At 69.1% G+C, this 27,816-nt stretch overlaps 1 protein-coding gene across 1 annotated transcript; it reads left to right on the forward strand.

The window, feature by feature from the left end:
• Positions 1–436: 436 nt before the first annotated feature.
• Positions 437–26,501, forward strand: LOC141736792 (myosin-binding protein C, fast-type-like; the record flags this gene model as incomplete). Its single annotated transcript, XM_074571362.1, has 12 exons — positions 437–632; positions 2,117–2,305; positions 3,758–3,892; positions 7,647–7,814; positions 7,913–8,001; positions 11,862–12,054; positions 14,229–14,368; positions 16,952–17,111; positions 19,848–19,984; positions 23,498–23,684; positions 25,722–25,753; positions 26,431–26,501. Coding segments are annotated over 11 exons (1,605 nt in total), but the record flags the coding sequence as incomplete, so codon positions are not given.
• Positions 26,502–27,816: the final 1,315 nt, after the last annotated feature.

The following is a 27,816-nucleotide window of genomic DNA, read 5'->3' on the forward strand; positions in this document are numbered from 1 at the left end:
ACACGGGGGTGGCAGGGGACACCAGGGGACAGAGGGGACATGGGGCACACAGGGGGTGGCAGGGACATGGGGGTGACGGGGGACACGGGGATGGCAGGGGACACAGGGGACACGGGGGACATGGGGACAGAGGGATGGCAGAGGACATGGGGACACGGGGGTGACAGGGGACACAGGGACACAGGCATGGCAGGGGACACGGGGGACACAGGGCACATGGGGGTGACAGGGGACACGGGGGACACGGGGGACACCGGGGACATGAGGGTGACAGGTGACATGGGGGACACGGGGGTCACAGGGGACATGGGGGTGGCAGGGGACACGGGGGACACCGGGGACATGGGGGACACGAGGACATGGGGGTGGCCGGGGACACGGGGAGTCAGGGGACAGGGGGGACAGGGGGGACCCAGGGCTGGGGACGAGGGGACAGCGGTGGCCGGGGGTGGGGGGGGTGTGTGTGTGTCCCCCCCCGTCACGCGGTGGCGTGTCCCCGGTGCCAGCGTGTCCCCGTGTCCCCGCAGACGTCCCCGACCCCCCCGAGGCCGTGCGCATCACCTCGGTGGGGGAGGACTGGGCCGTCGTGGCCTGGGACCCCCCCAAGTACGACGGGGGGCAGCCCATCATCGGTGAGCACACGCGTGTCCCCAGCACGCCTGACCCCAAACACGCGTGTCCTGACCCCGCCTGACCCCAAACACGCGTGTCCCCAACACGCTGACCCCAAACACGCGTGTCCTGACCCCGCCTGACCCCAAACACGCGTGTCCTCAACACACCTGACCCCAAACACGCGTGTCCTGACCCCGCCTGACCCCGCACACGCGTGTCCCCAACACGCCTGACCCCGCACACGCGTGTCCCCAACACACCTGACCCTGCACATGCGTGTCCTGACCCCACCTGACCCCGCACACGCGTGTCCCCAACACAACTGACCCCAAACACGCGTGTCCTGACCCCACCTGACCCCGCACACGCGTGTCCCCAACACAACTGACCCCAAACACGCGTGTCCTGACCCCGCCTGACCCCGCACACGCGTGTCCCCAACACACCTGACCCTGCACATGCGTGTCCTGACCCCACCTGACCCAAAACACGCGTGTCCCCAACACGCCTGACCCCGCACACGCGTGTCCCTGCCCTTGCACGTGTGTCCCACGCGTGTCCCCTCCCTACGTGTGTCCCTGCCCATGCCTGTCCTGTGTCACCGCTCCTGGGTGTCCCCGTGTCCCCCCACATGTCCCCGTCCCCCTGTGTGTGTCCATGTCCCCCCTCACGTGTGTCCCTGTCCCCCCCCCGTGTCCGTGTCCCCCCCTGTGTCTGTGTCCCCCTCATATGTCCCTGTCCCCCCCCCACGTCTGTGTCCCCCCTCACACATGTCCCTGTCCCCCCCCATGTCTGCGTCCCCCCACATGTCCCTCTCCCCCCCAACATGTCCCCATCCCCCCCCGTGTTCCTGTTCCCCCGGTGTCCCCCATGTCTCCCTGTCCCCCCACATGTCCCCATCCCCCCTCACGTGTCCCCCCCGTGTGTCTGTGTCCCCCCGTGTCTGTGTCCCCCCGTGTCCCCATCCCCCCCTGTGTCCATGTCACCCCCACACGTCCCTCTCCCCCCCCGTGTCCCCATGTCCCCCCCATGTCTGCATCCCCCCACACATGTCCCCATCCCCCCCCATGTCCCCGTGGCCCCATCCCCTCCCGTGTCCCTGTGTCCCCCCGTGTCTGTCCCCCCCGTGTCCCTGTCCCCATGTCCCCGTCCTCCCGTGTCCCCGTCCCCCCCATGTCCCTCTCCCCCCTGTGTGTCCCCGTCCCCCCCCATGTCCCTCTGCCCCCTGTGTCCCTGTCCCCCCCCATGTCCCCGTCCCCCCCCGTGTCCCTGTGCCCCCGTGTCCCCCCATGTCCCTCTCCCCCCGACGTGTTCCCGTCCCCCCCCGTGTCCCCCCCCGTGTCCCCGTGCCCCCCATGTCCCCGTGTCCCCCCCGTGTCCCTGTGCCCCTGTGTCCCCGTGTCCCCCCACGTCCCCGTCCCCCCATGTCCCCGTCCCCCCCCCGTGTCCCCGTACCCCCCGTCCCCCCCCCGTCCCCCCCCTGCCCCCCCGTGCCCCCCAGGGTACCTGGTGGAGCGGAAGAAGCGGGAGTCGCGGCGCTGGATGAAGGTGAACTTCGAGGCGCAGGCGGGCACGAGCCTGCTGTCCGCGCGCATGCTGGAGGGGGTGCGCTACGAGATGCGCGTGCTCGCGCTCAACGCCATCGGCCTCTCCCCGCCCAGCCACAGCAGCGCCCCCTTCATGCCCATCGGTGCGCGCGGCGGGGACTGGGGGGACTGGGGGCACTGGGGAACTGGGGAACTGGGGGGACTGGGGGGACTGGGGGGACTGGGGAACTGGGGAACTGGGGAACTGGGGGGAATGGGGGAAACTGGGGGCACTGGGGGGACTGGGGGAACTGGGAGGGACTGGGGGCACTGGGGGGAACTGGGGAACTGGGGGGAGTGAGGGGGAACTGGGGAACTGGGAAGGACTGGGAGGGACTGGGGGCACTGGGGGGAACTGGGGGGACTGGGAGGGACTGAGGGAACTGGGGAACTGGGGGAAACTGGGGAACTGGGGAACTGGGGGGACTGGGGGAACTGGGGGCACTGGGAGGAACTGAGGGGACTGGGGGGAACTGGGGGAACTGGGGGGACTGGGGAACTGGGGGAATGGGGGACTGGGGCACTGGGGGAACTGGGGGGAACTGGGGGAACTGGGGAACTGGGAGGGACTGGGAGGGACTGCGGGGGACTGGGGGCACTGGGGAACTGGGGGACTGGGAGGGACTGGGGGAACTGGGGAACCGGGGGGACTGGGGGCACTGGGAGGGACTGGGGGGACTGGGGGGACTGGGGGCACTGGGGAACTGGGGGAACTGGGAGGGACTGGGGGGACTGGGGGCACTGGGGGAACTGGGAGGGACTGGGGGGACTAGGGACTGGGGGGAACTGGGGGACTGGGGAACTGGGGAACTGGGGGGACTGGGGGCACTGGGGGGACTGGGGGAATGGGGACTGGGGAACTGGGAGGGACTGGGGGCACTGGGGGGACTGGGGGCACTGGGGGGACTGGAGGGACTGGGGGAACTGGGGGGACTGGGGGCACTGGGGGGACTGGGGGCACTGGGGGCACTGGGAGGGATTGGGGGAACTGGGAGGCACTGGGGGGACTGGGGCACTGGGGGCACTGGGGGAACTGGGGGGACTGGGGGAAACTGGGAGGGACTGGGGGAACTGGGGGCACTGGGGGAACTGGGGGGACTGGGGAACCGGGGGGACTGGGAGGGACTGGGGGGACTGGAGGGAACTGGGGGACTGGGGGCACTGGGAGGGACTGGGGGGACTGGGGGGACTGGGGGCACTGGGGAACTGGGGGGACTGGGAGGGACTGGGGGGAACTGGGAGGGACTGGGGGGACTGGGGGCACTGGGGGGACTGGGGGGACTGGGGGCACTGGGAGGGACTGGGGGAACTGGGGGGACTGGGGGAACTGGGAGGCACTGGGGGGACTGGGGGAACTGGGGGGACTGGGGGAACTGGGAGGCACTGGGGGGACTGGGGGAACCGGGGGGACTGGGAGGGACTGGGGGCACTGGGAGGGCTCCTGGGGGGGTCTCTGGGGGTCGGTTGGGGGTCCCTTGTTTGGGGGGGGGGGGGGTGTTGCAGTGGGGGGGGGGGGGGGGGTGGTGTGCGCGTGTGTGACGTCACGGCGCGCGCAGCCCCCACGAGCGAGCCGACGCACCTGGCGCTGGATGACGTCACGGACACGACGGCGACGCTGAAGTGGCGCCCGCCCGAGCGCGTGGGGGCGGGGGGCATCGACGGCTACCGCGTGGAGTACTGCCGGCAGGGGGGTGAGCCCCACAGCCTGCCCCATAGCGACCCATAGCCTGCCCCATAGCGACCCACACCCCGCCCCACAACCCCCCCACCCGACCCCCAACCACACCCCCCCCCGAGCCCCCCCGACGGCCACCGCGTGGAGTACTGCCGGCAGGGGGGTGAGCCCCACAGCCTGCCCCATAGCGCCCCATAGCGCCCCACACCCCGCCCCACAACCCCCCCCCCGACCCCCAACCACCCCCCACCACCACCCCCCCCCCCGACGGCTACCGCGTGGAGTACTGCCGGCAGGGGGGTGAGCCCCACAGCCTGCCCCATAGCGCCCCATAGCCTGCCCCATAGCGACCCACACCCCGCCCCACAACCCCCCCCCGACCCCCAACCACCCCCCACCACCACCCCCCCCCCCGACGGCTACCGCGTGGAGTACTGCCGGCAGGGGGGTGAGCCCCACAGCCTGCCCCATAGCGACCCATAGCCTGCCCCATAGCGACCCACACCCCGCCCCACAACCCCACCCCCGACCCCCAACCACCCCCCACCACCACCCCCCCCCCGACGGCTACCGCGTGGAGTACTGCCGGCAGGGGGGTGAGCCCCATAGCCTGCCCCATAGCGACCCATAGCGACCCACACCCCGCCCCATAACCCCCCCCGACCCCCAACCACCCCCCACCACCACCCCCCCCGACGGCTACCGCGTGGAGTACTGCCGGCAGGGGGGTGAGCCCCATAGCCTGCCCCATAGCGCCCCATAGCGCCCCATAGCGCCCCACACCCCGCCCCACAACCCCCCCCGACCCCCAACCACCCCCCACCACCCCCCCCCCCCCCCCGACGGCTACCGCGTGGAGTACTGCCGGCAGGGGGGTGAGCCCCATAGCGACCCATAGCGACCCATAGCGACCCACACCCCGCCCCACAACCCCCTCCCCGACCCCCAACCCCCCCCAGCCCACACTTTGCGGGGGGGGCCAAGACAGACACCCCACCCCCCCCCCGACCCACACTCTGCCCCATAGCGCCCCAAACCCCTGCCCCACTGCCCCCCAACCCTTCCCCCAGCCCCATAGCAACCCGACCCCCTGCCCCACAGCAACCCAACCCCACAAGATCCCACCCCCCTGCCCCATCGGCCCCCAGACCCATTGCCCCCCAACCCCCTGCCCCATCGGCCCCCAGACCCATTGCCCCCCAACCCCCTGCCCCATTGGCCCCCCAAGCTGCCTCCCAGCCCCCCAGCCCCATAACCCCCCTGCCCCCCAGAGGATCAGTGGGTCCCGGCCAACACGGAGCTGGTGGAGCGCTGGGGTTTGGGGGCTGCCCCATTGCCCCCCAACCCCCAGCCCCATAGCATCCCAGCCCCATTGCACCCCAGCCCCACAGCCCCACAGCCCCATAGCATCCCAGCCCCATTGACCCCCTGCCCCATAGCCCCCCAGCCCCATAGCATCCCAGCCCCATTGCCCCCCAGCCCCATTGCACCCCAGCCCCACAGCCCCACAGCCCCCCAGCCCCATAACCCCCCTGCCCCCCAGAGGATCAGTGGGTCCCGGCGCACGGGGGGCTGGTGGAGCGCTGGGGTTTGGGGGCTGCCCCATTGCCCCCCAACCCCCAGCCCCACAGCCCCCCAGCCCCATATCCCCCAGCCCCATAGCATCCCAGCCCCATTGACCCCCAGCCCCATAGCATCCCAGCCCCATTGCATCCCAGCCCCATTGACCCCCTGCCCCATAGCCCCCCAACCCCATAAGGTCCCAACCCCCAGCCCCATAGCCCCCCAGCCCCATAGCATCCCAGCCCCATTGCACCCCAGCCCCACAGCACCCCAGCCCCACAGCAACCCAACCCCACAAGATCCGAACCCCGTGCCCTGTTGCCCCCAGCCCCATTGCCCCCCAGCCCCATTGCATCCCAGCCCCATATCCCCCAGCCCCATAGCAACCCAACCCCACAAGATCCCAACCCCCAGCCCTATTGCCCCCCAGCCCCATAGCATCCCAGCCCCATTGACCCCCAGCCCCATAGCAACCCAACCCCACAAGATCCCAACCCCCAGCCCTATTGCCCCCCAGCCCCATAGCATCCCAGCCCCATTGACCCCCAGCCCCATAGCAACCCAACCCCACAAGATCCCACACCCCAGCCCCCCAGCCCCCCAGCCCCACAGCCCCACAGCCCCGTGTCCCCCTGCCCCCCAGAGGATCAGTGGGTCCCGGCGCACGCGGGGCTGGTGGAGCGCTGGGGTTTGGGGGCTGCCCCATTGCCCCCCAGCCCCATAGCATCCCAGCCCCATAACCCCCTGCCCCCCAGAGGATCAGTGGGTCCCGGCGCACGCAGGGCTGGTGGAGCGCTGGGGTTTGGGGGCTGCCCCATTGCCCCCCAGCCCCATAGCATCCCAGCCCCATAACCCCCTGCCCCCCAGAGGATCAGTGGGTCCCGGCGCACGCGGGGCTGGTGGAGCGCTGGGGTTTGGGGGCTGCCCCATTGCCCCCCAGCCCCATAGCATCCCAGCCCCATAACCCCCTGCCCCCCAGAGGATCAGTGGGTCCCGGCGCACGCGGGGCTGGTGGAGCGCTGGGGTTTGGGGGCTGCCCCATTGCCCCCCAGCCCCATAGCATCCCAGCCCCATAACCCCCTGCCCCCCAGAGGATCAGTGGGTCCCGGCGCACGCGGGGCTGGTGGAGCGCTGGGGTTTGGGGGCTGCCCCATTGCCCCCCAACCCGCAGCCCCATTGACCCCCAGCCCCATATCCCCCAGCCCCACAGCACCCCAGCCCCATAGCAACCCAACCCCACAAGGTCCGAACCCCGTGCCCTGTTGCCCCCAGCCCCACAGCCCCCCAGCCCCATTGCACCCAGCCCCACAGCCCCATAGCATCCCAGCCCCATTGACCCCCAGCCCCATAGTATCCCAGCCCCATTGACCCCCAGCCCCACAGCACCCTAGCCCCACAGCAACGCAACCTCACAAGATCCCAACCCCATGACCCATTGCCCCCAGCCCCATTGCACCCCAGCCCCATAGCCCCCCAACCCCATAGCCCCCCAACCTCATAAGGTCCCAACCCCCAGCCCCATAGCATCCCAGCCCCATAGCACCCCAGCCCCACAGCAACCCAGCCCCACAGCAACCCAACCTCACAAGATCCGAACCCCGTGCCCTGTTGCCCCCAGCCCCATTGCCCCCCAGCCCCATTGCATCCCAGCCCCATTGCATCCCAGCCCCATATCCCCCAGCCCCATAGCAACCCAACCCCACAAGATCCCACACCCCAGCCCCCCAGCCCCCCAGCCCCGTGTCCCCCTGCCCCCCAGAGGATCAGTGGGTCCCGGCGCACGCGGGGCTGGTGGAGCGCTGGGGTTTGGGGGCTGCCCCATTGCCCCCCAGCCCCATTGACTCCCAGCCCCATAACCCCCTGCCCCCCAGAGGATCAGTGGGTCCCGGCGCACGCGGGGCTGGTGGAGCGCTGGGGTTTGGGGGCTGCCCCATTGCCCCCCAGCCCCATTGACTCCCAGCCCCATAACCCCCTGCCCCCCAGAGGATCAGTGGGTCCCGGCGCACGCGGGGCTGGTGGAGCGCTGGGGTTTGGGGGCTGCCCCATTGCCCCCCAGCCCCATTGACTCCCAGCCCCATAACCCCCTGCCCCCCAGAGGATCAGTGGGTCCCGGCGCACGCGGGGCTGGTGGAGCGCTGGGGTTTGGGGGCTGCCCCATTGCCCCCCAGCCCCATAGCATCCCAGCCCCATAACCCCCTGCCCCCCAGAGGATCAGTGGGTCCCGGCGCACGCGGGGCTGGTGGAGCGCTGTGGGTTCACGGTGCGGGGGCTGCCGACGGGGGAGAAGCTGCTGTTCCGCGTCCTCGGGGTGAACATCGCGGGGCCCAGCCCCCCGGCCACGCTGGCCCAGCCCGTCACCATCCGCGAGATCGTGGGTGCGTGGCGAGCCGTGGGGCTGCCCCACACGTTACCCCCTCGCCCGGCCCCACGGGACGCTGAACCCCCCCCCCCCACCCCACACGTTTCGCCCCAGAGCGCCCCAAGATCCGGCTGCCGCGGCACCTGCGCCAGACCTACGTGCGGAAGGTGGGGGAGCAGGTCAACCTCGTCATCCCCTTCCAGGTAAGGGGGCGCCCCACGGCGCTATGGGGCGCCCCGCGGTGCAGGACCCTGTAGGGCTAAACCCCGCTTCGGAGGGAGTCCCGGCCCCATAGGGCGGCCCCCCTCGAGGCGCTACGGAGAAGGTCCCAGCCCCACAGATGGGAAGTGGCGGCCCCATAGGGCGGCCCCGGCCCCCCCGGATGGGAGTCCCGGCCCCATAGATGGGAACTGCCAGCCCCATAGATGGGACTCCCGGCCCCATAGATGGGAACTCTTAGCCCCATAGATGGGAATCCCGGCCCCATAGGGCACCTCCCAGCCCCATAGATGGGACTCCCGGCCCCATAGATGGTAACTCTTAGCCCCATAGATGGAAACTCGTAGCCCCATAGATGGGACTCCCGGCCCCATAGATGGGAATCCCGGCCCCATAGGGCAGTCCCAGCCCCCCCGGATGGGAGTCCCGGCCCCATAGATGGGAACTGCCAGCCCCATAGATGGGAGTTCCGGCCCCATAGATGGTAACAGCCCCATAGATGGGAATCCCGGCCCCATAGGGCACCTCCCAGCCCCATAGATGGGACTCCCGGCCCCATAGATGGTAACTCTTAGCCCCATAGATGGGAATCCCGGCCCCATAGGGCACCTCCCAGCCCCATAGATGGAAACTCCTAGCCCCATAGATGGGACTCCCGGCCCCATAGATGGGAATCCTGGCCCCATAGGGCACCTCACAGCCCCATAGATGGGAACTCCCAGCCCCATAGGCCACCCCCTAGCCCCATACCTGGCACTCCCAGCCCCATGGCCCAGCCCCACAGCCCCATAGAGCATCCCCAGCCCCATAGATGGGAAGTCCCAGCCCCATAGATGGGACTCCCAGCCCCATAGGGCACTCCACAGCCCCACAAACGGGAACTCCTAGCCCCATAGATGGGACGTTCCAGCCCCATAAATGTGGCTCCCAGCCCCATGGATGGGACTCCCAGCCCCATAGATGGGAACTCCTAGGCCCATAGATGGGACTCCCAGCCCCATAGTGCACCCCACAGCCCCATAGATGGGAAGTCCCAGCCCCATAGGCCACCCCCTAGCCCCATGCCTGGCACTCCCAGCCCCATAGATGGGAAGTCCCAGCCCCATAGATGGGACTCCCAGCCCCACAGACAGCACCCCCAGCCCCATAGGGCACTCTCAACCCCATAGATGGGAGTCCCAGCCCCATAGATAGGACTCCCAGCCCCACAGGGCACTCTCAACCCCATAGATGGGACTCCCAGCCCCACAGATGGCACTCCCAGCCCCACAGATGGCACCCCCAGCCCCACAGGGCCCCCCAGCCCCACAGATGGCACCCCCAGCCCCACAGATGGCACTCCCAGCCCCATAGATGGTACCCCCAGCCCCACAGGGCCCCCCAGCCCCACAGATGGCACTCCCAGCCCCACAGATGGGACCCCCAGCTCCACAGGGCCCCCCCAGCCCCACAGATGGCACTCCCAGCCCCATAGATGGCACCCCCAGCCCCACAGGGCCCCCCAGCCCCACAGATGGCACCCCCAGCCCCACAGATGGCACTCCCAGCCCCATAGATGGCACTCCCAGCCCCACAGGGCCCCCCCAGCCCCACAGATGGGACCCCCAGCCCCATAGATGGCACCCCCAGCCCCACAGGGCACTCCCAGCCCCATAGGGCACTCCCAGCCCCACAGGGCGTCCCCAGCCCCACAGATGGCACTCCCAGCCCCATAGATGTGACTCCCAGCCCCATAGATAGGATGTCGCAGCCCCACAGGGCACCCCCAGCCCCATAGATGGGAACTCCTAGCTCCATAGATGCGTCTCCCAGCCCCACGGATGGGACTCCCAGCCCCATAGGCCACCCCCTAGCCCCATACCTGGCACTCCCAGCCCCATAGGGCACTTTCAGCCCCATAGATGTGACTCCCAGCCCCATAGATGGGAAGTCGCGGCCCCATAGGGCACCTCCCAGCCCCATAGATGGTAACTCTTAGCCCCATAGATGGGAATCCCGGCCCCATAGGGCACCTCCCAGCCCCATAGATGGGACTCCCGGCCCCATAGATGGGAATCCCGGCCCCATAGGGCACCTCCCAGCCCCATAGATGGAAACTCCCAGCCCCACAGATGGAAATCCCGGCCCCATAGGGCAGCCCCAGCCCCCATGGATGGGAGTCCCGGCCCCATAGATGGGAACTCCCAGCCCCATAGATGGGAGTCCCGGCCCCATACATGGTAACACTTAGCCCCATAGATGGGACTCCCGGCCCCATAGATGGTAACTCTTAGCCCCATAGATGGAAACTCCTAGCCCCATAGATGGGACTCCCGGCCCCATAGATGGGAATACCAGCCCCATAGGGCGGCCCCAGCCCCCCCGCATGGGACTCCCGGCCCCATAGATGGTAACTCTTAGCCCCATAGATGGGAATCCCGGCCCCATAGGGCACCTCCCAGCCCCACAGATGGGAAGTCGCGGCCCCATAGGGCGGCCCCAGCCCCCACGGATGGGAGTTCCGGCCCCATAGATGGGAACTCCCAGCCCCATAGATGGGACTCCCAGCCCCATAGGGCACCTCCCAGCCCCATAGATGGAAACTCCTAGCCCCATACATGGGACTCCCGGCCCCATAGATGGGAATCCCGGCCCCATAGGGCACCTCCCAGCCCCATAGATGGTAACTCTTAGCCCCATAGATGGGAATCCCAGCCCCATAGGGCACCTCATAGCCCCATAGATGGAAAATCCTAGCCCCATAGATGGGACTCCCGGCCCCATAGATGGGAACTCCTAGCCCCATAGATGGGAATCCTGGCCCCATAGGGCACCTCACAGCCCCATAGATGGGAACTCCCAGCCCCATAGGCCACCCCCTAGCCCCATACCTGGCACTCCCAGCCCCATGGCCCAGCCCCACAGCCCCATAGGGCATCCCCAGCCCCATAGATGGGACTCCCAGCCCCATAGGGCACTCCACAGCCCCACAAATGGGAACTCCTAGCCCCATAGATGGGACGTTCCAGCCCCATAAATGTGGCTCCCAGCCCCATGGATGGGACTCCCAGCCCCATAGATGGGAACTCCTAGCCCCATAGATGGGACTCCCGGCCCCATAGTGCACCCCACAGCCCCATAGATGGGAAGTCCCAGCCCCATAGGCCACCCCCTAGCCCCATGCCTGGCACTCCCAGCCCCATAGATGGGAAGTCCCAGCCCCATAGATGGGACTCCCGGCCCCACAGACAGCACCCCCAGCCCCATAGGGCACTCTCAACCCCATAGATGGCACTCCCAGCCCCACAGATGGGACCCCCAGCCCCATAGGGCACTCCCAGCCCCACAGATGGCACTCCCAGCCCCATAGATGTGACTCCCAGCCCCATAGATGGCCCCCCCAGCCCCACAGATGGCAATCCCAGCCCCACAGGGCCCCCCAGCCCCACAGATGGGACCCCCAGCCTCATAGATGGGACCCCCAGCCCCACAGATGGCCCCCCCAGCCCCACAGATGGGACCCCCAGCCCCATAGGGCACTCCCAGCCCCACAGGGCACTCCCAGCCCCATAGATGGGACCCCCAGCCCCACAGATGGCACTCCCAGCCCCACAGATGGCAATCCCAGCCCCACAGGGCCCCCCAGCCCCACAGATGGGACCCCCAGCCTCATAGATGGGACCCCCAGCCCCACAGATGGGACCCCCAGCCCCATAGGGCACTCCCAGCCCCACAGATGGCACCCCCAGCCCCACAGATGGCACTCCCAGCCCCATAGATGGCAATCCCAGCCCCATAGGGCACTCCCAGCCCCACAGGCCCCCCCCGCCCCGCCGCCTGCCCCACGGCGGCCGGTTCCGCGCAGGGGAAGCCGCGGCCGCGCGTGACGTGGAGCCGGGGGGGGGCGCCGCTGGGGGAGGACGTGCACGTGCGCAACTCGGAGCGCGACACCGTGTTCTTCATCCGCGCGGCGGCGCGCGCGCACTCGGGGGAGTTCGAGCTGCGGCTGGAGAGCGGCAACATGGAGGACACGGCCCGGCTGCGGCTGCGCGTCGTCGGTGCGGGGGCGGCGGGGGGACTGGGGGGACTGGGAGGGACCGAGGGGACTGGGAGGGACTGGGAAGGAGTGGGGGAGGGACTGGGAGGGACTGGGGGAGGGACTGGAGAGACTGGGAGGGACTGGGGAAAGTGGGAGGGACTGAGAGGGACTGGGAGCACTGGGAGGGACTGGGAAGGACTGGGAGGGACTGGGGAAAGTGGGAGGGACTGGGGGAGGGACTGGGAGGGACTGGAGAGGGACCGAGGGGACTGGGAAGGACTGGGAGGGACTGGGGAAAGTGGGAGGGAGTGGGAGGGAGTGGGAGGGACTGGGAGGGACTGGGGGAGACTGGGAGGGACTGGGAAGGACTGGGGGAGGGACTGGGGAAAGTGGGAGGGACTGGAGAGACTGGGAGGGACTGGGGTAGGGACTGGGAGGACTGGGAGGGACTGGGGGGAGTGGGAGGGACTGGGAGGGACTGGGGAAAGTGGGAGGGACTGGGGGAGGGACTGGGGGAGGGACTGGGAGGGACTGGGAAGGACTGGGAGGGACTGGGAGGGACTGGGAAGGACTGGGGAAAGTGGGAGGGACTGAGAGGGACTGGGAGCACTGGGAGGGACTGGGAGGGACTGGAGAGACTGGGAGGGACTGGGAAGGACTGGTGGAGACTGGGAGGGACTGGGGAAAGTGGGAGGGACTGTGGGAGGGACTGGGAGGGACTGGGAGGGACCGGGGGGACTGGTGGAGACTGGGAGGGACTGGGGAAAGTGGGAGGGACTGGGGGAGGGACTGGAGAGACTGGGAGGGACTGGGGGGACTGGGGGGGACCGAGGGGACTGGGAGGGACTGGGGAAAGTGGGAGGGACTGGGGGAGGGACTGGGGGAAATGGGAGGTACTGGGATGCACTGGGATGCACTGGGAGAGACTGGGGGAGGGACTGGGAGCACTGGGGGAGGGACTGGGAAGGACTGGGGGAGGGACTGGAGAGGGACCGAGGGGACTGGGAAGGACTGGGAGGGACTGGGGGCACTGGGGGAGGGACTGGGGGCACTGGGAGGGACTGGTGGAGGGACGGGAGGTTACTGGGGGAGGGAGTGGGGAGACTGGGAGGGACTGGGGGAGGGACTGGAGAGGGACCGGGAGCACTGGGAGGGACTGGGAAGGACTGGGAGAAGTGGGAGGGACTGGGGGAGGGACTGTGGGGAGTGGGAGGGACTGGGGGAACTGGGAGTTACTGGGATGCACTGGGAGAGGGACTGGGAGAGACTGGGGGAGGGACTGGGAGCACTGGGGGAGGGACTGGGGGGAGTGGGAGGGACTGGGGGAGGGACTGGGAGGACTGGGAGGGACTGGTGGAGACTGGGAGGGACTGGAGAGGGACCGAGGGGACTGGGAAGAACTGGGAGGGACTGGGAGGGACTGGGGAAAGTGGGAGGGACTGAGAGGGACTGGGAGGGACTGGGGTAGGGACTGGGGGAAATGGGAGGGACTGGGGGAGGGACTGGGAGGGAGTGGGAGGGACTGGGAGGGACTGGGGAAAGTGGGAGGGACTGGGGGAGGGACTGGGGGAGGGACTGGAGGTTACTGGGGGAGGGACTGGGGGGACTGGGAGGGACTGGGAGCACTGGGAGACACTGGGAGGCACTGGGAGAGGGTCTGGGGGCACCGGGATGCACCGGAGGAGACACTGGGAGTCCCTGGGATGCACTGGGAGAGGGACTGGGAGACACTGGGAGTTACTGGGAAGCACTGGGAGGGACTGGGAGAGACCGAGGGGACTGGGAGGGACTGGGGGGAGTGGGAGGGACTGGGGGAGGGACTGGGAGAGACTGGGGGCACTGGGAGGGACTGGGGGGGACTGGGGGGAGTGGGAGGGACTGGGGAGACTGGTGGACTGGGAGCACTGGGAGGGACTGGGATGCACTGGGAGAGGGACGAGGGGGCACTGGGGGAGACACTGGGAGGCACTGGGAGAGGGACTGGGAGACACTGGGAGTTACTGGGAAGCACTGGGAGGGACTGGGAGAGGGACTATGGGGGGCACTGGGGGTCACTGGGGTGCACCGGGAGCTACTGGGAGAGGACTGGGAGCACTGGGTGGGGGGGGGGGGGCACTGGTCGGTCACTGGGAGCCCGGGGGGGGGGGGGGGCGGTGAGTGGCGCGAGGCGGCGGGAGTCACGTGGGGGCGCAGAGCGGCCGGGCCCCCCCCTGCGCGTGCGCGTGACGGAGGTGTGGGGCTGCAACGCGGCGCTGGAGTGGGACCCCCCCGCGGACGACGGCAACTGCGAGCTGGGGGGGTACAGCGTGCAGAAGGCCGACACCCGCACCATGGTGAGGGGCTGCCCCACAAGTGACCCCCCCTCCGGCCCCACAAGTGACCCCTGCCACCCCCCGGCCCCACAACTGACCCCTGCCACCCCCCCGGCCCCACAAGTGACCCCTGTCACCCCCCTCCAGCCCCATAACTGACCCCTGCCACCCCCCCGGCCCCACAAGTGACCCCTGCAACCCCCCCGAGGCCCCATAACTGACCCCTGTCACCCCCCCCTCAGCCCCATAACTGACCCCTGCCACCCCCCCGAGGCCCCACAAGTGACCCCTGCCACCCCCCTCCAGCCCCATAACTGACCCCTGTCACCCCCCCCAGCCCCATAACTGACTCCTGTCACCCCCCCCCAGCCCCATAACTGACCCCTGCCACCCCCCTCCAGCCCCATAACTGACTCCTGTCACCCCCCCCCCAGCCCCATAACTGACCCCTGCCACCCCCCTCCAGCCCCATAACTGACTCCTGTCACCCCCCCCCAGCCCCATAACTGACCCCTGCCACCCCCCCTCGGCCCCATAACTAACCCCTGTCACCCCCCCGGCCCCATAACTGACCCCTGTTACCCTCCCTCAGCCCCATAACTGACCCCTGCCACCCCCCCTCAGCCCCATAACTGACCCCTGTAACCTTCCCTGGCCCCACAACTGACCCCTGTCACCCCCTCACCCCCATAACTGACTCCTGTCACCCCCCGGCCCCACAACTGACTCCTGTCACCCCCTCGGCCCCATAACTGACCCGTCACCCCCCCCAGCCCCATAACTGACCCCTGCCACCCCCCCCCGGCCCCACAACTGACCCCTGTCACCCCCCCCCCAGCCCCATAACTGACCCCTGTCACCCCCCCAGCCCCATAACTGACCCCTGTCACCCCCCCCCGCCCCATAACTGACCCCTGCCACCCCCCCCAGCCCCATAACTGACCCCTGTCACCCCCCCCCAGCCCCATAACTGACCCCTGCCACCCCCCCCCGGCCCCATAACTGACCCCTGTCACTCCCCCTCAGCCCCATAACTGACCCCTGTCACCCCCCCGAGGCCCCATAACTGACCCCTGTCACCCCCCCTCAGCCCCATAACTGACCCCTGTCACCCCCCCGAGGCCCCATAACTGACCCCTGCAAACCCCCCCCCCGCCCCACAACTGACCCCTGCCACCCCCCCCCACCGGCCCCACAACTGACCCTGCCTGCCCCCCCCGCCCCATAACTGACCCCTGCAACCCCCCCCGGCCCCACAACTGACCTCTGCAACCCCCCCCGGCCCCACAACTGACCCCTGCCACCCCCTCAGCCCCATAACTGACCCCTATCTGCCCCCCCGCCCCACAACTGACCCCTGCCACCCCCTCAGCCCCATAACTGACCCCTGCCTGCCACCCCCGGCCCCATAACTGACCCCTGCAACCCCCCCCCCTCCCCCGGCCCCATAACTGCCCCCCAACCGCCCCCTAAGTGTGTGGGGGGGTGTGTCTGTGGCACGCGGAAGGCACGCGCAGCCCACCGTGGTGTGGGGCTGCCCCATAAGTGACCCGCACTGACCCGCATCTGCCCCCCCCAGCCCCACGGCTGCCCCCCAAGAGCCCCCTAAATGCCCCCCAAAGCCCCCTAAAAGAGCCCTTAGCTGCCCCCCCCAGCCCCATGGCCGCACCCCCGAGCCCCCCCAGCCCCACGGCTGCCCCTCCAGCCCCCTAAATGCCCCCCCCACCCCCCCAAGTGAGCCTTTAGCTGCCCCCCCAGCCTCATGGCTGCCCTTCCAGCCCCCTAAATGCCCCCTAAAGCCCCCTAAGTGCCCCCCAACCCCCCTCAAAGGGCCCTTGGCTGACCCCCAGCCCCACAGCTGCCCCCCCCAGCCCCCTGGCTGCCCCCCCAGCCCCACAGCTGCCCCCCCCACCCCCCCAAAATGCCCCCTAAAGCCCCCTAAGTGCCCCCCAGCCCCCCTCAAAGGGCCCTTGGCTGCCCCCCCAGCCCCACAGCTGCCCCCCCCAGCCCCCTGGCTGCCCCCCCAGCCCCACAGCTGCCCCCCCCGCCCCCCCAAAATGCCCCCTAAAGCCCCCTAAGTGCCCCCCAGCCCCCCTCAAAGGGCCCTTGGCTGCACCCCCAGCCCCACAGCTGGCCCCCCCCGCCCCCTGGCTGATCCCCAGCCCCACAGCTGCCCCCCCCGCCCCCCCAAAATGCCCCTTAAAGCCCCCTAAGTGCCCCCAAACCCCCTCAAAGGACCCTTGGCTGCCCCCCCAGCCCCACAGCTGCCCCCCCCCGCCCCATGGCTGCCCCCCCAGCCCCCTGGCTGATCCCCAGCCCCACAGCTGCCCCCCCCACCCCCCCAAAATGCCCCCTAAAGCCCCCTAAGTGCCCCCCAACCCCCCCAAAAGAGCCCTTAGCTGCCCCCCCAGCCTCATGGCTGCCCTTCCAGCCCCCAAAATACCCCCTAAAGCCCCCTAAGTGCCCCCCAGCCCCCCTCAAAGGGCCCTTGGCTGACCCCCAGCCCCACAGCTGCCCCCCCCAGCCCCCTGGCTGCCCCCCCAGCCCCACAGCTGCCCCCCCCCGCCCCCTGGCTGACCCCCAGCCCCCCCGGGTGCCCCCCAGGAGTGGTTCACGGTGGTGGAGCACACGCGCCCCCCCCGCTGCACGGTGTCGGAGCTGGTGATGGGCAACGAGTACCGGTTCCGGGTGTTCAGCCACAACCTGTGCGGGGCCAGCGCCACCCCGGGGCTGTCCCACAACACCGCCCGCATCCCCAAGGCCGGTACGGGGGGGGCACGGCCCCGGCGCCCCCCCTGCGCTGGGGAGGGGGGGGGGGCACCCACATATCTGGGGCCCGTCGGGGTCTGGGGGGGGGCACCCGGACCCCTGGGAACCCCCACTAAAGGCTGGGGAGGGGATGGGCCCCTTCTGCTTTGGGGGGGGCACCCACATATCTGGGGCCCATCAGGGTTTAGGGGGGACACCCACACCCCTGGGACCCCCCCGCAAAGGCTGGGGAGGGGATGGGCCCCCTCCTGCTTTGGGGGGGGGCACCCACATATCTGGGTCCCATCGGGGTGGGGGGGGCACCCCAGAGATGTGGGTCCCATCTAGGGTTTGGGGGGGGGGGCACCCTAGAGGTGTGGGTCTCCTGGGGGTTTGGGGGGGGCACCCACATATCTGGGGCCCGTCGGGGTCTGGGGGGGGGCACCCGGACCCCTGGGAACCCCCCCTTAAAGGCTGGGGAGGGGATGGGCCCCTCCTGCTTTGGGGGGGGGGGCACCCACATATCTGGGTCCCATCAGGGTTTGGGGGGGACACCCACACCCCTGGGACCCCCCCACAAAGGATGGGGAGGGGACGAGCCCCCTCCTGCTTTGGGGGGGGGGCACCCAAATATCTGGGGCCCGTCGGGGTCTGGGGGGGCACCCCAGAGATGTGGGTCCCATCTGGGGTTTGGGGGGGGCACCCCAAATATCTGGGTCCCATCAGGGTTTGGGGGGGGGGGCACCCTAGAGGTGTGGGTCTCCTGGGGGTTTGGGGGGGGCACCCACATATCTGGGGCCCGTCGGGGTCTGGGGGGGGGGCACCCGGACCCCTGGGAACCCCCACTAAAGGCTGGGGAGGGGATGGGCCCCTCCTGCTTTGGGGGGGGGCACCCACATATCTGGGTCCCATCGGGGTGGGGGGGGGCACCCCAGAGATGTGGGTCCCATCTACGGTTTGGGGGGGGGGGGCACCCTAGAGGTGTGGGTCTCCTGGGGGTTTGGGGGGGGGGCACCCAAATATCTGGGTCCCATCAGGGTTTGGGGGGGACACCCGGACCCCTGGGACCCCCCCTTAAAGGCTGGGGAGGGGATGGGCCCCTCCTGCTTTGGGGGGGCCACCCACATATCTGGGTCCCATCGGGGTGGGGGGGGGCACCCCAGAGATGTGGGTCCCATCTAGGGTTTGGGGGGGGGGGGCACCCTAGAGGTGTGGGTCTCCTGGGGGTTTGGGGGGGGGGCACCCAAATATCTGGGTCCCATCAGGGTTTGGGGGGGACACCCACACCCCTGGGACCCCCCCACAAAGGCTGGGGAGGGGATGGGCCCCCTCCTGCTTTGGGCGGGCACCCACATATCTGGGTCCCATCGGGGTCTGGGGGGGGCACCCCAGAGATGTGGGTCCCATCTAGGGTTTGGGGGGGGGGGGCACGTACATATCTGGGTCCCATCGGGGTGGGGGGGGCACCCTAGAGGTGTGGGTCTCCTGGGGGTTTGGGGGGGGGCACCCACATATCTGGGGCCCGTCGGGGTCTGGAGGGGGCACCCGGACCCCTGGGACCCCCCCCCTAAAGGCTGGGGAGGGGATGGGCCCCTCCTGCTTTGGGGGGGGCACCCATATATCTGGGGCCCATCGGGGTGGGGGGGGGACACCCCAGAGATGTGGGTCCCATCTAGGGTTTGGGGGGGGGGGCACCCTAGAGGTGTGGGTCTCCTGGGGGTTTGGGGAGGGGCACCCACATATCTGGGGCCCGTCGGGGTGGGGGGGGGGGCACTCCACGTATCTGGGGCCCATCGGGGTCTGGGGGGGGCACCCGGACCCCTGGGACCCCCCCCCTAAAGGCTGGGGAGGGGATGGGCCCCCTCCTGCTTTGGGGGGGGCACCCACATATCTGGGGCCCATCGGGGTCTGGGGGGGGGGGCACCCCAAATATCTGGGTCCCATCAGGGTTTGGGGGGGACACCCACACCCCTGGGACCCCCCCGCAAAGGCTGGGGAGGGGATGGGCCCCCTCCTGCTTTGGGGGGGGGGCACCCACATATCTGGGGCCCATCGGGGTCTGGGGGGGGCACCCCAGAGATGTGGGTCCCATCAGGGTTTGGGGGGGGGGGGCACGTACATATCTGGGTCCCATCGGGGTTGGGGGGGCACCCTAGAGGTGTGGGTCTCCTGGGGGTTTGGGGGGGGGCACCCACATATCTGGGGCCTGTCGGGGTCTGGAGGGGACACACGGACCCCTGGGACCCCCCCCTTAAAGGCTGGGGAGGGGATGGGCCCCCTCCTGCTTTGGGGGGGGGGCACCCACATATCTGGGGCCCATTGGGGTCTGGGGGGGGCACCCCAGAGATGTGGGTCCCATCAGGGTTTGGGGGGGGCACCCACACCCCTGGGACCCCCCCCCCAAAGGCTGGGGAGGGGACGGGCCCCCTCCTGCTTTGGGGGGGGCACCCAAATATCTGGGTCCCATCGGAGTTTGGGGGGGGGGGGGGGCACCCCAGAGATGTGGGTCCCCTTGAGATTTGGGGGGGGGAGGGGGAACCCGAAATATTTGGGCCCCCTCCCAATTCGGGGGGGGGGCACCCCAGATATCTGGGTGCCCCCATTGGTTTTGGGGGGGGCCTGGATGCTTGTGTCCCCCTGGAGATTTTTTTGGGGGGGGGGGTGTCCAGAAAGGATTTTTGGTGTGTGCCCCCAGGATTTTTGGGGTGCCCCCCCCTCAGTCCTTGTGTGTGTGTGTGTGTCCCCCCCCCAGGGCTGACGCTGAAGCTCCCCCAGTTCCAGGAGCACGATTTCCGCTCCCCCCCCGAGTTCCTGACGCCCCTGGTGGATCGCAGCGCCGTGGCCGGCTACACCACCGCCCTCAACTGCGCCGTGCGGGGGCACCCCAAGGTGGGGGGGGGAGGGGAAGGGAATTTTGGGGGACCCCCCCCCAGCCCTGCCCCCCCCCCCCCCCCCCCCCCCCAGCCCAAGGGGGTGTGGATTCAAGGGGGAGGGGGGAATTTTGGGTGCCCCAACATCACCCATCCCGAGGCAGTGAAGGCCAAGGGTTGACCTGGTGGCCCTGAGGGGGGGGATTTTGGGGTGCCGTCCCCCCGTGCCCCCCCCAGCGCAGGGTGTGGGGGGGGTTTTGGGGTGCCCCTGACCCCTATCCATCCCCCCCCCCCCCCCAGCCCAAGGTGGGGGGGATTTTGGGGTGCCCTAACATTCCTCCCTACATCCCAAGGTGGTGAAGGCCAAGGGTTGACCTGATGGCCTTGGGGGGGCATTTTGGGGTGCCCTGACCCTGTCCCCCCCCAGCACAGGGTGTGGGGGTGTTTTGGGGTGCCCCTGACCCCTATCTGTCCCCCCCATCAGCCCAAGGGGGGGGATTTTGGGGTGCCCTAACGTTCCTCCCCCCATCCCAAGGTGGTGAAGGCCAAGGGTTGACCTGATGGCCTTGGGGGGGCATTTTGGGGTGCCCTGACCCTGTCCCCCCCCAGCACAGGGTGTGTGGGGGTTTTGGGGTGCCCCTGACCCCTATCTGTCCCCCCCATCAGCCCAAGGTGGGGGGGATTTTGGGGTGCCCTAACGTTCCTCCCCCCATCCCAAGGTGGTGAAGGCCAAGGGTTGACCTGGTGGCCCTGGGGGGGATTTTGGGGTGCCATCCCCCCGTGCCCCCCCAGCGCAGGGTGTGGGGGGGGTTTTGGGGTGCCCCTGACCCCTATCGATCCCCCCCCCCAGCCCAAGGTGGGGGGGATTTTGGGGTGCCCTAACGTTCCTGCCCCCATCCTGAGGCAGTGAAGGCCCAGGGTTGACCCAGTAGCCCTGGGGGGGGATTTTGGGGTGCCCTGACCCTGTCCCCCCCCCAGCACAGGGTGTGTGGGGGTTTTTGGGGTGCCCCTGACCCCTATCCGTGTGTCCCCCCCCCCCCCCAGCCCAAGGTGGGGGTGGATTTTGGGGTGCCCTAACGTTCCTCCCCCCATCCCGAGGCACTGAAGGCCAAGGGTTGACCTGGTGGCCCTGGGGGGGGGGGATTTTGGGGTGCCCTGACGCTGTCCCCCCCCCAGCACAGGGTGTGGGGGGGTTTTGGGGTGCCCCTGACCCCTATCTATGTCTCCCCCCCCAGCCCAAGGGGTGGGGATTTTGGGGTGCCCTAACGTTCCTCCCCCCATCCCAAGGTGGTGAAGGCCAAGGGTTGACCTGATGGCCCTGGGGGGGGATTTTGGGGTGCCCTGACCCTGTCCCCCCCACAGCACAGGGTGCGGGGGGGGTTTTGGGGTGCCCCTGACCCCTATCCATCCCGTCCCCCCCTCCCCCAGCCCAAGGGGGGCGGATTTTGGGGTGCCTTAACGTTCCTCCCCACATCCCAAGGTGGTGAAGGCCAAGGGTTGACCTGATGGCCTTGGGGGGGCATTTTAGGGTGCCCTGACCCTGTCCCCCCGCCAGCACAGGGTGGGGGGGGGTTTTGGGGTGCCCCTGACCCCTATCCATCCTGTCCCCCCCCCCAAGCCCAAGGGGGGGGGATTTTGGGGTGCCCTAACATTCCTCCCCCCATCCCGAGGCGCTGAAGGCCAAGGGTTGACCTGATGGCCCTGGGGGGGCATTTTGGGGTGCCCTGACACTGTCCCCCCCCAGCACAGGGTGTGGGGGGGGTTTTGGGGTGCCCCTGACCCCTATCCATCCCATCCCCCCCCCCCAGCCCAAGGGGGGGGGATTTTGGGGTGCCCTAACGTTGCTCGCCCCATCCCAAGGCGCTGAAGGCCAAGGGTTGACCCAGTAGCCCTGGGGGGGGATTTTGGGGTGCCCTGACCCTGTCCCCCCCCCAGCACAGGGTGTGTGGGGGTTTTGGGGTGCCCCTGACCCCTATCCATCCTGTGTCCCCTCCCCAGCCCAAGGTGGGGGGGATTTTTGGGTGCCCTACCTAACATTCCTCCCCCCATCCCGAGGCGGCGAAGGCCAAGGGTTGACCTGCTGGCCCTGGGGGGGGGGGATTTTGGGGTGCCCTGACCCTGTCCCCCCCGAGCACAGGGTGTGGGAGTGTTTTGGGGTGCCCCGATCCCTATCTGTGTCTCCCCCCCAGCCCAAGGGGGGGATTTTGGGGTGCCCTAACGTTCCTCCCCCCATCCCAAGGTGGTGAAGGCCAAGGGTTGACCTGCTGGCCCTGGGGGGGGGGGATTTTGGGGTGCCCTGACCCTGTCCCCCCCCCCCAGCAGAGGGTGTGGGGAGGGTTTTGGGGTGCCCCTGACCCCTATCCATCCCGTCCCCCCCCCCCCCCCCAGCCCAAGGTGGGGGGGATTCTGGGGTGCCCTAACGTTGCTCCCCCCATCCCGAGGCAGTGAAGGCCAAGGGTTGACCTGATGGCCCTGGGGGGGGGGATTTTGGGGTGCCCTGACCCTGTCCCCCCCAGCACAGGGTGTGGGGGGGTTTTGGGGTGCCCCTGACCCCTATCTATGTCTCCCCCCCCAGCCCAAGTGGGGGGGGATTTTGGGGTGCCCTAACGTTCCTCCCCCCATCCCAAGGCGGTGAAGGCCAAGGGTTGACGCAGTAGCCCTGGGGGGGGATTTTGGGGTGCCCTGACCCTGTCCCCCCCCCAGCACAGGGTGTGTGGGGGTTTTGGGGTGCCCCTGACCCCTATCCATCCCATCCCCCCCCCCCAGCCCAAGGGGGGGGGATTTTGGGGTGCCCTACCTAACATTCCTCCCGCCATCCCGAGGCGGCGAAGGCTAAGGGTTGACCTGGTGGCCCTGAGGGGGGGGATTTTGGGGTGCTGTCCCCCCGGGCCCCCCCCAGTGCAGGGTGCGGGGGGGGGTTTTGGGGTGCCCCTGACCCCTATCCGTGTCCCCCCCCCCCCCAGCCCAAGGTGGGGGGGATTCTGGGGTGCCCTAACGTTGCTCCCCTCATCCCGAGGCAGTGAAGGCCAAGGGTTGACCTGATGGCCCTGGGGGGGGATTTTGGGGTGCCATCCCCCCGTGCCCCCCCAGCGCAGGCTGTGGGGGGGTTTTGGGGTGCCCCTGACCCCTATCGATCCCCCCCCCCAGCCCAAGGTGGGGGGGATTTTGGGGTGCCCTAACATTCCTCCCCCCATCCCAAGGCGCTGAAGGTCAAGGGTTGACCCAGTATGACCCAGTAGCCCTGGGGGGGCATTTTGGGGTGCCCTGACACTGTCCCCCCCCCAGCACAGGGTGTGTGGGGGGTTTTGGGGTGCCCCTGACCCCTATCCATCCCGTCCCCCCCCCCCCAGCCCAAGGGGGGGGATTTTGGGGTGCCCTAACGTTGCTCCCCCCATCCCGAGGCAGTGAAGGCCAAAGGTTGACCTGATGGCCCTGGGGGGGGATTTTGGGGTGCTGTCCCCCCGTGCCCCCCCCAGCGCAGGGTGCAGGGGGGGGTTTTGGGGTGCCCCTGACCCCCTGTCCCCCCCCCCAGCCCAAGGTGGTGTGGCTGAAGAACCAAGTGGCCATCGGGGAGGACCCGCGGTTCCTGGCCCGGCACAGCCAGGGCGTCCTCACGCTGCAGATCCGCAAGCCCGGGCCCTTCGACGGGGGCGTCTACGGCTGCCGGGCCGTCAACGAGCTGGGGGAGGCGCTCACCGAGTGCCGCCTGGAGATCCGGGGTGCGGGGGGGGGTCCCCAAATCCGGGGGGGGTCCCCAATATCGGGGGGGGTCCCCAATATTTGGGGGGGGGGCCCTGGGTTCTGGGAAGGGGACGGTGGGGTCGTCAGTGAGCCCTCACCCAAGTGGAAGGTGGAGATCTGGGGGGGTTTTGGGGGGGTCCCCGATATCTGGGGGGGTCCCTAATATCGGGGGGGGTCCCCAATACCTGGGGGGGTCCCCCAATATCTTGGGGGGGCCCCCAATATCTGGGGGGGGCACCCTGGGGTCTGGGAAGGGGACAGTGTGGTTGTCAATGAGCTCCGGGAGGCTCTTAGCCAAGTGGAAGTTGGAGACCTGGGGGGGTTTTGGGGGGGTCCCTAATATCGGGGGGGGTCCCTCGATACCCAGGGGGGTCCCCAAATCCAGGGGGGGTCCCCAGTATCTGGGGGGGTCCCCAATATTTGAGGGGGGCGGCCCCGGGGTCTGGGAAGGGGACGGTGGGGTCGTCAGTGAGCCCTCACCCAAGCAGACGTTGGAGATCTGGGGGGGTTTGGGGGGTCCCAGATATCTGGGGGGGTCCCTAATATCGGGGGGGTCCCCAAATCCGGGGGGGTCCCCAATATTTGGGGGAGGGCCCTGGGGTCTGGGAAGGGGACAGTGGGGTCGTCAATGAGCTCCGGGAGGCTCTTAGTCAAGTGGAAGGTGGAGATCTGGGGGGGTTTTGGGGGGGTCCCCGATATCTGGGGAGGTCCCTAATATCGGGGGGTCCCCAAATCCGGGGGGGTCCCCAATATTTGGGGGGGGCCCCAGGGTCTGGGAAGGGGACGGTGGGGTCGTCAGTGAGCCCTCACCCAAGCAGACGTTGGAGATCTGGGGGGGTTTTGGGGGGGTCCCTAATATCGGGGGGGGTCCCTCAATACCTGGGGGGGTCCCCAAATCCAGGGGGGGTCCCCAGTATCTGGGGGGGCCCCCTATATTTGCCGGGGGGGGGGCTCTGGGGTCTGGGAAGGGGACGGTGGGGTCGTCAGTGAGCCCTCACCCAAGTGGAAGGTGGAGATCTGGGGGGGTTTTGGGGGGGTCCCCGATATCTGGGGGGGTCCCTAATATCGGGGGGGTCCCTCAATACCTGGGGGGGGTCCCCCAATATCTTGGGGGGGCCCCCAATATCTGGGGGGGGCACCCTGGGGTCTGGGAAGGGGACAGTGGGGTCGTCAATGAGCTCCGGGAGGCTCTTAGCCAAGTGGAAGTTGGAGATCTGGGGGGGTTTTGGGGGGGTCCCTAATATCGGGGGGGGTCCCTCGATACCCAGGGGGGTCCCCAAATCCAGGGGGGGTCCCCAGTATCTGGGGGGGGCCCCAAATATTTGGGGGGGGGGGGCCCCGGGGTCTGGGAAGGGGACGGTGTGGTCGTCAGTGAGCCCTCACCCAAGTGGAAGGTGGAGATCTGGGGGGGGGTCCCCGATATCTGGGGGGGTCCCTAATATCGGGGGGGTCCCTCAATACCTGGGGGGGTCCCCAATATTTGGGGGGGGCACCCTGGGGTCTGGGAAGGGGACAGTGGGGTCGTCAATGAGCTCCGGGAGGCTCTTAGTCAAGTGGAAGTTGGAGATATGGGGGGGTTTTGGGGGGGTCCCCGATATCTGGGGGGGTCCCTAATTCGGGGGGGTCCCCAAATCCGGGGGGGGTCCCCAATATTTGAGGGGGGCGGCCCCGGGGTCTGGGAAGGGGACGGTGGGGTCGTCAGTGAGCCCTCACCCAAGTGGAAGGTGGAGATCTGGGGGGGTTTTGGGGGGGTCCCTAATATCGGGGGGGGTCCCCAAATCCGGGGGGGTCCCCAATATTTGAGGGGGGCAGCCCCGGGGTCTGGGAAGGGGATGGTGGGGTCGTCAGTGAGCCCTCACCCAAGTGGATGTTGGAGATCTGGGGGGGTTTTGGGGGGGGCATTGATAACTGGGGGCTCCCCAATACCTGGGGGGGGGTCCCCTATACCTGGGGGGGGATCCCCGGGCCCTGGGGGGGGCAGCAGCAGCCCCCCCAACCCCTCTCTCCCCCCACAGTGCCCCAGTGAAGGCGACGGCGAGGCAGGACGGTGAGGGGGGGGGGGGTGTGTGTGTTAATTGGGGGGGGGGGGATTAATTGGGGGTGGGTGGGGTTAATTGGGGGGGTTGCATTTAATTTGGGGTATGGGGTGTTTAATTGGGGGGGGGTGTTTAATTTGGGAGGGGTTGTTTGGGGGGGTGTTTAAATTGGGGGGGGGCGTTTAATTTGGGGAGTGGTGTTTAATTGGGGCCGGTGTTTTAATTGGGGGGGGGGTGGGTATTTAACTGGGGGGGGGGGGGTGTCAGTTTGGGGCCGGAGTATAATTTGGGGGCGGTGTTTAATTGGGGGGGGGGGGGGGGGGGTGTAATTTGTTTTTGTTTTTTAATTGGGGGTGTTTAACTGCGAAGGGATTAATTTGGGGCCAGAGTTTAATTCGGGGGTTTAATTTGGGGGGGCGTTTAATTGGGGGGGGGGGGTAATTTGGCGTTTTTTGAATTGGGGGGTGTTTAATTGGGGGGTTAACTGGGGGGGGGTGTAATTTGGGGCCAGAGTTTCATTAGGGGGGTTAATTTGGGGGGTGTGTTTAATTGGGGGGGGGGGTGTGCTTAATTCGGGGGGGGGTAATTTGGGACCAGAGTTTAATTAGGGGGCTAATTTGGGGGGGGTGTTGGATTTTGGGGGTGCTGCCCCCCCCCCCCCCCCCATGACACCTCTTACCCCCCCCAGAGCCGGAGGAGGTGGCCAGAGGTGCCCCCCCGGGAATAAATGGAGCCCCCCCAGCTCCTGGCTGCCCCCCCCCCGGTGTCTGTCTGTCCTTCTGGGGGGGGGGGGGGGGTCCGCGGGGGGGCAGGGGGGGTGGGTGACAATGGAGGTGACCCCCTGGGGGTGCCCCCCCCCTGTATCCCTCTGTCCTTCGGGGGGGGCTGCTGATGGCCAGGGGGGTCGTGGGGGAGTGACGGGGGGGGGGTGACCCAACAACTGTGCCCCCCCCCAGCATCCATCTGTCCTTCTGGGGGGGCTACTGGTGGCCACGGGGGGGGGTCCCGGGGGGTGCCCAGCATCATGGAGAGGGGTGACAAAGGGGGGTGTCCCCATGGCTGTGCCCCCCCCCCCCCCCCCCCGCCATGTCCCTCTGTCCTTCTGGGGGGCTGGTGATGGCGGGGGGGGGGTCATGGGGTATGTGACAAGGGGGGGGGGGGGTGACACGGGTGGCCCCCCCCGTGTTCCCCTGTCCTTTTCGGGGGGGGTCAGGGGTGGGGGACACAGGGGGACATGTGGGGGACACGGGGCTGGGGGGAGACGGGGAGGGGGACACAGAGGGCTGGGGGGACACGGGGCCGGGGGGGACATGGGGGGACACGGGGGGACATGGGGCTGAGGGGACAGGTCGGGGGGGGGGGGGGACACAGCGACACGGCTGAGGGGACACGGGGGGGGGGGATGGATGACAGAGCTGAGGGGACCCGCGTGGGGGGGGACACACACGGGGCTGAGGGGACGCAGGGCCACAACTGAGGGGACACAAGCAGGGGGGGGGGGGGGCGACACAGGGATGGGGGGAGGGGACACAGGGTGACAGCTGAGGGGACGCATGGCCGCGGCTGAGGGGACACGGGGCCATCGGGGGGGACAGGGCTAAGGGGACACAGGCTGAGGGGGGGGGACACGGCCGTGGCTGAGGGGACACGGGGCTGAGGGTCCCCAGACCAGTGTCCCCGTGGGGCCTCCCCTCACCTGCAGGAGGTCTCTGTCGAAGAGCGGACAGTCCCTCAGCTGCCCGCGCTCCCCCCCGGGGCCAGGCAGCCGTCGCAGCCGCCCCTGGGGAGGCCGGGGAGAGCCCCGGGAGGACTCACGGAAGCCCCGGGATGGCGGAGCCGCCGCCGCTCAAGATGGCGCCGGGGGGGGCCCCACAAGATGGCGCCGGGCGGCTTCGCGCCCCTCGGCGGGAAAGGGCGCGCGGCAGGCCACGCCCCCTCAGCGGCGACCCCACCCCCTTCCACGTGGCCACGCCCCCTCCCCGTTTTGCCCCGCCCCGCACCCCCACGCCCCTATGTAGTAGAGCCACGCCCCTTTCAGTGTAGCCACGCCCCATCTCGCTTAACCACGCCCCCA

This window comes from Larus michahellis, unplaced genomic scaffold (genome assembly GCF_964199755.1).
Source record: "Larus michahellis unplaced genomic scaffold, bLarMic1.1 SCAFFOLD_483, whole genome shotgun sequence".
In the NCBI taxonomy this organism is placed as follows: Eukaryota; Metazoa; Chordata; class Aves; order Charadriiformes; family Laridae; genus Larus; species Larus michahellis.